The 13,096-nt window shown below is 43.0% G+C and overlaps 1 protein-coding gene across 3 annotated transcripts in view; it reads left to right on the top strand.

The window, feature by feature from the left end:
* LOC133390191 (centrosomal protein of 135 kDa-like) overlaps positions 1 to 10,013 on the top strand; it is a 67,019-nt gene extending 57,006 nt beyond the window's left edge. For all 3 annotated transcript variants that reach the window (XM_061638256.1, XM_061638255.1, XM_061638257.1), the window contains exons 24-26: positions 327 to 431; positions 7,123 to 7,263; positions 7,643 to 10,013. In XM_061638256.1, coding sequence (XP_061494240.1) covers positions 327 to 431; positions 7,123 to 7,263; positions 7,643 to 7,664 — 268 coding nt within the window. In that variant the 3' untranslated portion in view covers positions 7,665 to 10,013. The remainder of the gene's footprint in view (positions 1 to 326; positions 432 to 7,122; positions 7,264 to 7,642) is intronic.
* The last annotated feature ends 3,083 nt before the right edge of the window (positions 10,014 to 13,096 follow it).

The following is a 13,096-nucleotide window of genomic DNA, read 5'->3' on the forward strand; positions in this document are numbered from 1 at the left end:
TCAAAGACAGCAATGTGGAAGGAATTCAACGGCATGAGCAAATATGAGAACTGGTTTTAAGTCCCTGGTTCTGGTGAATCTACTTCCAGGCATACATACTTTAACTGGTTGAATAAGCATTTTATTCAACGTTGTTTTATAACTGAGAACTACTATCTTCATTTTGCAGAGCTGTGTGTGCACATTTGTATGTCTGCATATATGTTTCTTGTTCTTGATTCTTGTTTATCTGTCTGTCGTCTTGTCACTATCTTTAAAGTTTCTATAAGATGCCATATGTAAATGTGCAATTGTTAAGACCTTTCTTTGTTCGGCAATATTTTTAGAACAAGCCTTAATAGAGAAGTTTCTATACTCCGAAACAAACTTGCCCAGCTGCAAGCTGATTATGATATTGTTAAAAGGCAGTTGACAACAGAACGATTTGAACGGTAAGTGAATTTGCTTTATAAAAATGCCCTGTGTCATAATCTCTGGTTTTAAGAGGAGAACTAGAAAAGTACTTTGTACATAAATCTATAGACAGTATTTAATATTGCAACTGAGTAAAAATCTGATTTAAAAACTATGGGTGGAATCCAATTAGTCCTCCAGCAGAAGCATCCACTAGCACAGAAAGAGGGCGGGTGGAGGGGAACCTCTAGAGCAGGTTTTTGGAAGGTGTTGGGAGCTGCAACGAAGCAGAAATTGGAAAAGATCACCTCCCCTTCATTAATGGACACCTTCTGCTGAATCAAAGGCCCTTGGTCTTACCCTGCACTCGGTTTTTAGAGGCTCAAGAGACTGTTCTTGCCTTATTAATTTTGCTAATTGTTTTAAAAAGATTTAATTTGTCCCTTGAAATTTTCTTAGCTATTTTATCACTTTCTTTTATGGGGGAATTGGTGGGAAATTCTGCAGTGTGCGTGAAATTCACAAATTAAAGGTAAATAAAAAATGCTGGTGCATTCATGCACTGTAAAAAATAAAACATGATTCCTAATCTGGCCAGTTATAACTTCAAACCCTATTGTTCAAACTTCTACTATTGAAAACATAACAGTATTTGATTTTGGCTGGATGGTGTTCCATGTTTATCTGTTTTTACTTTGATGTTTTCTTTAATATAGTCGTAGAATGCTTTGATAAAAATTTATATTTCAGATTTATTTTTTGCATTTTGCCCTAAATTTTATTCACACATACGTAAATCATGTATACGTTGGATTTTCCTTAGGTAGTCCGACATCACATGGGATATAGCGCCATCTAGCGTCCGAAGGCAAGAATGGATTGAAGTCAAGACCTGGGGCATCGAGCCCCTCCCACTCCAGTTCATTCTTGCTTTCCTTCGTTCGAGGCTTTTGGATCTGCTAGCTAGCTAAGTTGGAGTGTGTGGGATTGTACTTTTCTTCTTGTTTCTTCTATCCCTCACCGTCTCTTTATATATCTGGGACGTTATTTTTGGGGGGGGAATTTTATTTTTAACTCATTTTTGCCTCCCCCTTTTAGTCCCTTTGTTGGGGAATCCGTCGGCTGCCGTTTTCCCTTTTGGCTCCTGTCTCTCTGAGACGAGCCTCCCTTGAGAGCCGCGGCTGCGGCTCTCTCTCTTCAGCCCGTTTTCTCCCTGTTTTTTCTGCATCGGTCTCCCTTCCACAGGTGACGACCGATTTTGTTGGGCTCACCTCTCCCTTTGGATGAGCCTTTCTGAGAGCCGCAGCTGCGGCTCTCCCTTCAGCCCTTGCTTTGCCTTGCCGCCACTTTCACGCGGCGGCCGTCTTTTTAATTGTTTTTTGCCTCGCAGGGAGCTGCAGCTGCGGCTCCTCTAACAACTGCTTTCGGCGGCTGCTGCCTTTTTAATTGTTTTTTGCCTCGCAGGGAGCCGTGGCTGCGGCTCCTTTAACAACCGTTTTTTCGGCAGGGGCTGCTATTGGGCTGTGGTGAAAGGCGGCTGCTTCCCTTAGCAAGTAGCGGTTGGAGCTCGCTTTCGCGGCTCCTCTGTTGGCATTTCTCTGCCTTGAGGCTCTTCAGGTGGCCGTGGGAGGACCCCCCCCAGCTGTTTTTTACCAGTTCGCAGCCTTTAATGTAAAGCACGTCACTTGCTGCACTTGGAGCTGTCTCCTCCTCCCCTATCTGTCTGCCTGACTCCTGCCGCGGCTGTTATAGGCCTTCTGGAGCACTAGAATCCTTGCCTACCCGCTATTGTGCCTTCTTCCCGGCCGCCATTTTGATTGAAATTCCCGCCCTTTTTGATCTGCCCATTTTCCTGCCCTTTCTGTTCTCCTTCACTTGTTTGTACAGTTATTTAGTCAGGCTATCCAAGTGCCTGTAGGACTTATTTTTACAACAAGTGCCTCTGCACAGCAACTGCATATTCGGACTGCACCTTGAAATTATCTGCGCCACAGCTGCATATTGGAACTGTACGCCACACCGCACCCCCCACCTCTGTGCGTGTGTTGGTGATAGTACTCCGCCACACCGCACCCACCACCACTGTGTGTGTGTGTGTTGGTGTTATATATACCGTGTGTTGGTGAAAGTCCCTTGCCGCACCGCACCTCCCACCTCTGTGTGTGTGTGTTGGTATAGCTAGATAGCTAGATAGCTAGATAGCTAGCTAGCTAGCTAGCTAGCTAGCTAGCATTGCTGGGCGCTCAGAATGGTGGATCAACACTCAGATACACATTCAGCAGCGGCTAAGAGACCCTGCAAGTCCTCGCATCATAAGTCTGCAAATCAAAAACTGCCCAGGCTGCACTCCAAGGCCGTGGCTAAAACTAAACTCCTGTCTCGCCTCAGTGCCACCAAAAACACACGTTACATTTCTGTGCCACATTCTCAAGCTCCTAACCAAGAGCACTTGACAGCACTCTTTCACTCTCCAGCTGGGTCATCTGAGGCTGACTTCAAGGGTTTTCCTGACCAGCCTGCGGTCTGCCACTCACAATCCAGCCTGCCACTCCAGACCAGTGAGCCCACTGTTGCTGTTCCTCCACAAACACAACCGCCTGCTGGTCCGCTATTAGGGCAACTACCTGCCTCTGTACCAGGACTGCAGTTGTCTCCTGAATTCCTGATGCAGTTGAAAGATATCCTAAGCCTCTTCTCAGATCAGTCGAGAGTCCAGACAGCTCCATTGACTCAGCACAGCGAACAGCACCCTTCCTGTGCCCCAGCCCCATGTGGCTGTTCTGATGTGGTACCGCTCCCCTCGCCCAACCCATTTGATGTTGCTAGAGGCAGGATTGAAGATGGCATCCCTGGGTTGGAGGACCCAGATTATTCTCTTCAAGCCGAAGGGGATGAGTGGAGTGACGAGGCAGACTTCGAGGAGGACACCTCATATCGCCTATTTGCTGGGGCCGACTTTCTTCTACTATCTCGCAGAGCTTTGGGCACATTGGGCCTTCAAACTACACAGCCCAAATCTACCACTCCCCCCATGAAAGGGGCTAAAGTCCTTAAGTCTCCAAAATCATTGGATCATTACCTTCCTGTGCCGGACCCCATTGGCAAACTGGCCAAGGAAGAGCTGGATCATCCTCTGCAGTCACGCCGCTTTTCCATTATGGCCAAAAGGCTCTATGCACTGGACCCGGACTTTATGAATCGCTTGCTTGTTCCAGACATCAACGAGCCAGTCTCCAGTTTGGTTTCGCGCTCGCTCCTTCCAAAGCAAGGGGAATCACAACTAAAGGACCCCTTTGAACGCCGCATGGACTACGACTTGCGTAAAAACCACAAGGCTACTGCCTTTACTATTCAGGCGTCTGCTTCAGCTTCCATATTTTCAAGAGCGGCTATGATGTGGCTAGACGAACTCTTGGATGATCCCGAACCAGACCCTGTCAAGCTCCGCAAGGGCCTGGTAAAATTACACAAGACAGCAGCCTTCGTAGCCGACGCCACACTGGATGCCACCCAGCTGGGAGCACGAGCTCTAGCCTCACAGGTGGTAGCTCGGCATACTCTTTGGCTCAGGCACTGGGATGCTGATTCTACGGCCAAGGGCAACTTGTCTAGAGTACCCTTTCCTGGGTCTTTACTCTTCGGAGACGAAGCCCTCAAGGCGGTCTTGGTAGACCCTAAAGACAGCCGAAGGCCAGTATTGGCCACTTCTAAGAGAGAGGATCGTAGGGCTTTCAGCCCTTTCACCCCATATCGCTCCTTTCAGCCCTTTCAAGGAGCACAGCCTGCAGGGCAAGGCCGCGACTTTCGATCTTCTGGTTTCCGCTCCTCCAGGGAATCCTGGAACAGGCAACGTTTCCAAGCCAGAGCACAGAACAGGGGAAGTCAAGGGGCCTCAACTTCAACTTATGGCAGGGGAGCTCATCAGCGAAGACAATACTGATGCTTTCCCTGTGGGGGGCAGATTGCTAATGTTTGCAAGTCACTGGTTATGTCTGACACAGGTCGCTTGGGTCAGAGATCTATTCCTCCATGGTTACGAACTGGAATTTTGGTTGACCCCTCCAGACAGGTTCATTCCATCCACTCTACCCAGAGTTCGAGACAGGTGCCGGATCATGCGAGAAGCCATAACCCATCTTCTTGACATAGCTGCAATAGAACCTGTACACCGGAGGAGAGAGCACAAGGAGTTTACTCCCTCCTATTTGCAGTTCCCAAGCGAGATCAGTCATGGAGGGCGGTACTAGATCTCAAATTTGTCAACCGTTTCGTGAAATACCGACTGTTCAAGATGGAGTCCCTGGCGTCAATTGTAGAGGCGCTACACGAAGGGGATTTTCTGGCTTCCATAGATCTCAAAGAAGCTTACCTTCATGTGCCCATCTGTCCAACCCACAGACGTTTCCTGCGATTTGGCTTCGGCCCCCATCACTTCCAATATCGAGCAATGCCTTTCGGTCTCTTGTCGGTTCCGCAAGTATTCACCAAAGTGCTGCTAACCCTGGTGGCTTATCTCCGTCTCCAGGGAGTCCACATTTATCCTTACTTGGACGATCTGTTGATTCGAGCGAGTTCCAGAGATTTGGCCCTCTTTCATGTTCACTCTGCTCTTACGACTCTACGGACCCATGGTTGGCTGGTCGACTACGACAAAAGTCAACTACTACCAACTCAGAGATTACAACATTTGGGTGCAATTCTAGACACCACGCAGGCCATGATCTTTTTGTCACCAGATCGTATTACGGCCATCACAGAGATGGCTCTACACCTCGCATGTCGTTCGAGAGTGGACTTAATGCTTCTGGCAAGGGCTCTGGGAATGTTTGTCTCGACCATTCACATCGTGCCATGGGCTCGGCACCACACTCGACCCTTACAGTGGGCCCTACTCCCTTTCCAACAGGACATTGCCATGTCCAACCACCGTACGGTCCACCTGCACCCATCTCTGCGGACCTCTTTCCATTGGTGGGCTACGGCCAAAAATCTCAGACTGGGAACCCCGTTCCGAGAACCAGACAGGACCATACTCACCACAGATGTCAGTCTGTCTGGATGGGGGGCCCATTGCAATTCCCAGTATGTTCAGGGAGTGTGGTCCAACACGGAAGCAAGTCACAATATCAACTGGCTGGAACTAAGAGCGGTCCATCTGGCTCTTCGGCATTTTCAACCCTTGTTCCTTCTGGACCACGTATTGATTCGCACGGACAATACTTGTGTGAAATCACATCTGAACAGACAAGGGGGCACCAGGTCACGGTGCTTCCAGGTGGAAGCGTCTCAACTCTTCCAATGGGTCAAAATACATCTACTTTCACTGAGAGCAGAACATCTCCGAGGTGTTTTAAACGTTGCAGCCGACTGGCTCAGCAGACAACAGGTGATCCCGGGAGAATGGAAGCTACACCCCATGGTGTTCAGCCTTCTCCAACGACGGTTCGGCATCCTCTCGGTGGATCTGTTTGCCTCCAGTCACAATTACCAGCTACCTCGCTACTTCTCCAGGTATCTGGACAACGACGCAGCGACGGATGCACTGTTGACTCAGTGGCCAGCAGGCCTCCTGTATGCTTTCCCCCTGATACCACTATTGGGCAGGACTATCAGGAAGCTGCGACGCGAAAGGGCCCATCTGATCCTGATAGCACCGTACTGGCCTCGTCGGCCGTGGTTTTCCGACCTGCTCTCCCTTTCAGTGACGGAGTCTTGGAAGTTGCCACTCAGACCAGATCTTCTATCTCAGGGCCCGATTTGGCATCCAGATCCCGAATGGCTCAATCTGACAGCGTGGCATTAGGGGCTGCTTTGGTACATCCCATGTGATGTCGGACTACCTAAGGAAAATGTACCATTGGTATCACCTGAAGGGTGATTTTCTTAGGTAGTCCAACATCACGGCTCTCCCTTTTTGGAGGATTGGGGTTTTTTTGCTACCTTACCACTTATTATTCTTCAGTGTTATAATATTTAAACTTTTTTACCAAGTCAAGACCAATTTGGACCTGTTTAATATGCTTGCGATCTTTGGGTTATGTTTTGGGACACTGTTTCCTTGCTGTGAGGCCCGTTGGCCTTTTCTGTCTTTTCAGATATGTCTCTCACTTCGGTCTCGTCACGAATGAACTGGAGTGGGAGGGGCTCGATGCCCCAGGTCTTGACTTCGATCCATTCTTGCCTTCGGACGCTAGATGGCGTTATATCCCACGTGATGTCGGACTACCTAAGAAAATCACCCTTCAGGTGATACCAATGGTACATTCTCCTTTCATATAAATACAGTAAGCAAAGAAATACATATTGAGATCCACTTCCTCTGTGGAAACAAAGGTGAATTCTGGGCACAGAAATTATGTGAATATTTTCTAGCTCCCATGCCTAGAATAGATATGTTAAATAGGGGCAATAAAGTGTGTATCTTTTGCTCATCACCTCCTCTGAACAACAATTTAGTTTCTGAATATATTTATTAATAAACGCCTCTTGAGATGGAAGGTGAATAAGTAAGTTTTTTGAAACTATAGAGTTGGTCTTTGGGGTTGGAAATCCAAGCATATTCAGCTCCAAGCCTTTATACTCTCAACTGCAATGCTTTCTCTTCTTTTTGTACAAAGTGCAGCTCTGTAAGATGGCTGATACGCTCTCTGTATACCTCTAACTTGCTTTCAGTGTGGGAACATACATGGAGATACTCCCAAACTCTAATTTCTTATTTTTACTTAATAGGGAGCGGGCCATTCAAGAGATGCGTAGGCATGGCCTTTCTACGTCTTCGCTACGTGCCTCATCCCCACTTAGCTCAACATTAAGATCTCCTTCACATTCTCCAGAAAGAGCACTTACAGTTACGACAGAACGGACAGACAAGTATGTCATTAAATAGATTACTTTTTTATATATATTTTACTAGTTTGCATAATAGTGTAAAATGAAATGTCAGAGTGGGTCTATATTAACATTTTCCAAGAGTCTAAGTTGCAGATCAGTACAGTAAGGGTTGGCTCTGAGGCTTCTCTGTGTGAATCTAATTGGGGTGGGGGAGATCTTGAATGCATGGAGCAGCTCTGCCTTTTTGGGCAGCCATTAAAAATAAAATTATGCCAGTGTATATCATTAGTTGTTTTTATTGTAGTGCAAGCTAACTTGAAGTACTGAATAACACTTTCTGAAGAAAATAATATTATATTTTCATACCTTAAATGGACCAACTATCAATATAATATAATTTTAATCTTTTTCTTCTCAGAAAAGTGGGCTTCGAGGATTAATCAATTATTTTAAAAGCAGAACAGTAATCGAAGTTTTAACGTTTGGACTCGTCAACAGTGACATGAACTCTACCTCCTAAAATGTTGTTAAATCATTTAACAACTTAGAAAAATTAGTGTGTTTAATGTGTGATCAACCTTGCAATGTTCTGCTCTCATACTTAGGCTGGAATATGTTTTCTGAGGTATACGGATGGGCTTTGTCTATAGGTTAAGACCAAAGTATGTGGTGTGGATTCTAAACCTCATTTTGATTTTTACGCGTATCCACATTTGCTTAAATCAAATATGGATTTGAAAACTGTTTACTACAAACAAGTGAAGGTGGCTGGTGATGGAGAGAGAGCCCTTTAAGCCATCATTGACTTCCTTGTGTATTGAGGTTTTTGTTTACACCCCACTAATTTTATGTAGCCTATATGTCATGGAGAATGTTTAGTTTAACCTTGCATTGCTCTATACATTTAACAAAATTTATCACTTTTTTATCACTAAAATGAATATTTGGTCTGCTGTTTAGAGCTGAGCCTGTATTTTGAAAATCACTTTAATTTTACTTATTAAAGGACAATTAAAGTGGTACGCATGAAATTATCATGTTAGTAATAATACAGTATGTATGTTTATCTTGGATCTGGCAACAAATGTTCCTTTTTTTTAAAGTTCAGTAATAAAGTTTGAGGAGTTCACACTGCTAAGCTCCAGCTTTTAATGGCATAAAAAAGACAGGTTTTGATACAAGTACTGTTAGGTAAGTGAAGTAAAGATTAATCTTATTCCAATAAGATTGATAAACTTGAAGTTCTTGTCATAATAATGTAATATATTAGCAGGTTCTGGAATATAGTTCTTAACAGAGTCAACTCTATGTTGACTATATCATCTCTGTCTCGTAACGTCTTCTGAGCATGGAAGCATACAATTAAACACAGAACTACCTCTGACCACAACTTGTTCATTTTTCTACTAGTTTTGTTTCATTTTAAGAGAGGGATTTAATTATAGAAACACATTTGTGAATAGGAACCTCCATATGCAAAGGAGATCTATCTGTTTCAGTGTGGATAGAATTCTGGATTAAGGGTATATGTGGTATATCTCTTTCCAGTATATTAATGTTATTTAATATATTTCTGCTGTAACATATGTAAATTATATAATGTGCAGCAATAATATACCTGTAACCAATGTGCATTATGACTAAATGAAGAAACTTCAGTTTTCAAAGAGTAATTGCAGACTTCACTTAAAACATTTCTTCAAAAGTGCATATTTTCCAGTTTCCATTATAGAAACAGCTATGAAGAACAGAAAATGGCATACAACAGAGAAGGAAGACCCAAATCCTAAAGTTGGATATGCACAGGTTACTTTTTAATAAAACCGTTAATGCATATTGCTTTAATAAATAAAATATATATTAACTGGAATAATGACTCAGCAGAAGTATCATCTTAAATATAAGGATTACCATATATTGCTTTTAAACTATTGACAGCTCATTAGTATGGTACCTTCTTATACCTCTTCCATTATTCAGATTGAAAGTGGTAACAGAGAACACACACTCAAAAACGTGAATATGTCCTTAATGTGCGTTATCATTCCTGCTTCATGTGTTACAGCAGAATCACATGTGCTCTCTTTACACATTTCTTTTTTATGCCCAAATCAGCATCAGTACTTGAGGAAAGCTCAGTTGACTTAAGTGGTATAGGTTCAAAACGTCAGTAAAAATGTAAAGTACATTAACACTCTTCAGAATAACTTCAAAATAACTGATAAATAAAAGAACAAATGACTTGAAGATAATGTAGTTGGTTTTTAAGAAATAAATTATGAAACTTAATAAATTATGAATTCGCTGTTGTGTCACTTCAGATATAATAGGAAACCATGGTTTCCTGCATGATGCACAAGCCACAGCGGACCTCAGGTTCATGTCATCTTCCACTCTTTTAACAGCTGCTAGGACAAGGTTGGAAGCATGTTACATCCAAACGTGGATAACTGTGGGTTTTTAAACCTCTTAATTAGTTTGAACAAACCAGAATCAGACTGGATCCTGGAGTTTAACGCAGCCTCCTCGTGACAATGAAGGAGGGAAGGAAGAGCCCAGGTTTTGACAGTTAGTGCACATAGCAGGGAACAGTTGTTTTCTGTTGCATTTTAACCAGGCCGTTGAACTTCACTACTCAGAAACAGCTTCTTATTCCTTGTTACCTTGCGTATGTGAAACACTGCAGCGCTGAAACAGCTCAGAAGTGGTTTCTATTATTCTAACTTTTAAAAAACAACTTGAAGAAACAATTTTATTTTATGTATTCATTATGTGTTTGTTTTGTATGCCGTAAGGACTGTGAATAAAAGTATCTAAAATGCCTCTTTGGTTTTAAAGTAATGCAACATTGTTTATAAAAACAAGTTGGAGAACTCAAAGGCCTCTGAATGGGTCAACCATTTTGCTTAATATTTTTAAAATATTAGACATGAAAATCAAACACATTGTGGACAATTTAAAAGACAAGCACCTGTCACATGCAAAGAAATTGTTGCTGTACTTTGAATGAGAGCAACCCTATTCTTTCTGTTTAGGTTTATGCACCAGTCCATCTCTAGGACAATACATATACAGGCCTGGTTTGCATGTAAACCAAATTATGGCTTACCAAGAACAGGCTGGTTCCTGCAGAGGAGCTCACAGCTGCTTTGCTCCTCCCTGATCATTTTTACCCCTGTGCCTTACTGAGCCGAATCCAAAATTTTGGGTTATAGAATGTCTTCCATACCTGAGCTTGTGGTTAAGCTCTCTCCTTGCTAACCTTAAATTGTAGCCAAGGTTTATTCTTGGTTGCAGCTTGTGGGTAGCAAGGAGAGATTTTACCCACAAGCCCCAGGTCAGATATCACACTATAAAGCAAATTTTGGCATAGCTTAGCACTGCACAGGAATAAAAAAAATTACAGACTGGGGAGGAGCAAATCAGCTGTGAGGAGCCTGCATGTTTGCATGGTCCTGGTTACTCACAGTTAGGCTTAATGTGATGTGCAGAAAAGGCCACAGAAACTTTCTTCCGAACATGCTTTTGTATCTGGATGTGGAAACTACACACTTAAATATGCTGGAGGCACAGTTCCTGTCATTACCGACGATGCTTCCCCAATTCTTCTGCAGTGTGTACAGATTCTGGGGCAGATAAACTGACGTGGAAATGATTCCCTGTGGATATGAAGTCTACCCTGAACAGTATCAGCAAAGTTGAGAATCAGTGTTTTGACCTTGCAACTTAACCTATAGTTTAGGCAACTAGAAATAGGTCCAAATCTACTTTGAGTTCTACTAGTGATTTTCAGCCATATGGCCAATATAAAGAAGCAACACCAGATTCCATGAACCTGCAGAGATATTGCATCTAGCAACAAAGGAGACTGCCTTATGCAGTCAGACCATTGGTCTATCTACTTCAGTATTGTTAAAACTGTGACAGGCAGCAGCTCTCCAGGATTTCAGGTAGGAGTCTTTCCCTGCCCTACCTGAAGACACTAGGGATAAAATCTGGGACCTTTTAGATGCAAAATACATGTTTTACCAAAGGACTATGTCCCTTCCTATGTAATCTAAGCTTAACCAGCAAATGTGTTGTCTTATCCTACTTCTCCCCACAACACTAAGCTGCAGAAATGCTAAGTGTTCCCCACAAAGTTCATCCTTCATATGAGAGCCACAGTGCTGTATCTTAGGAAAATGAAAAGCTGCAGATATTTATTAAAACATTAGTACTTTATTGACTTTTATTGGGGTAGATTATATGCCCGTTATACCTTAACAATGAAGCGGGATAGTGGGAATGCACATTGCTGTTACATATTTTAATTTTTTGGTGTTCTTGTCACTCAGTAAGCCAGTGGACAATCAGATTCTTCTGAAAAGTTTTTTTTTTTTTGTAAACCTCTTAGAGGTCTTTACGTTCAAGCAGTCCATACATTTTGTTAAATAAATAAAATAAATAAAGAGGGCATGGAGGCAAACAATCTGGTATTCAGAAATATATTTCCTCTGAATATGAAGTTCTATTTAAATATCATGTTTAATAGACATTGATCCAGTCTCTAACTACTATTTTTATAGTCTGCATATTTCACTGAAACTCATGTGCTGTTTTGTTGCCCATCCCTCTAGTTTGGGGACAGTGCTTTAGGATGCATATATAACCCCCTTGTTAAAACAGCTGCACTTCCGGACCCAGCTCAAGGTACACACATTAGCGTTTAAAGCCCCAAATGACTTAGGACCCAAATATCCAAAAGACTCTTTCCCTACAGTCCCTCCTGGGGGTTAAGATCAGCAGAGGAAGACCATCTTGGTAGTTCCACTGCCCTCAGAACTTTGGGAGGTGGCAGCCCAAGAGAGAACAGTCTCTGTGGAAGCTCCTAAGTTGTAAAACTTTCTCCCCACAGAGGTGGGTCTGACATCATTACACAGTTTTGACAGTATGCGGAAGACGCATCACTTTACCCTGGCCTTTGACATCTGATATATGTATATAATGACCCACTTTATTCTGGTGACTCTAATTTGTTTAAAACTTTTTTAAAATGTATTTTAAATTGCTGTAACCCACCCTTAGACCTGATGGTAAAGGGCAGTTAATAAATTGAAGTAATAAATACAATAATAATACTTGGAAGTAAGTCCTATTGAAATCAGTGGGGCTTACTCCCAGGAAAGTGTATATAGGATTGCAGCCTTAATTGTCTTTCCCTTAAGTCTCCTGTTCTTTTATGTAAGTTTGTATTATCTTTTATGGATCTCTAAGTATCTAGTTGTTTCAAGTGCTTTTAAAATGTTATGTATTTCATTAGTATTACAGTAAGGGTGTGATTGCATGGTCAAATTATCTTAACTCCTAATCTCACTCTTACCTGCAAATGACCATGACCTAATGAGCTCCAGATTAAACTCTTGCAATGTGCTATATGTAGTACTTCTTTTGAAGACTCCCAGAAACTTCAAAATACAGCTGATCAGTTACTAAATGGTAACAGCTATATCTGTCATATCTCACCAAACCTTAAACAAATATGCTTAAGTGCCATTAAGTTCCTAATTGACCTGATATCCAGGTATCTGAAGGGCTGCCTTCTAAGTCAGGCAGGAGGTACCTTTGGCCTTCAGATGTTGCTAAACTTCAACTCCCATCATCCCTGTCCATTGGTCATGTTTGCTGGAACTGATGGGAGTTGTAGTCATGGTCAAACCACTTCCTGGTGAAGTTTAGCCTTATGGTTCTGATCCTTCCCTGCAGGGGTGGTGGACAGATTAAGATGGTCCGCCCCCAGAGCCTAATGGAATCCACTGGATTCCTGGATGCCCTGGGGAGTTCCCAGTAGATAGAGCAAGTGACCCTGTTGAAGCCCTTGTCCCGCTGTGGA

Source organism: Rhineura floridana, chromosome 8, assembly GCF_030035675.1.
Source record: "Rhineura floridana isolate rRhiFlo1 chromosome 8, rRhiFlo1.hap2, whole genome shotgun sequence".
Lineage (NCBI taxonomy): Eukaryota > Metazoa > Chordata > Lepidosauria > Squamata > Rhineuridae > Rhineura > Rhineura floridana.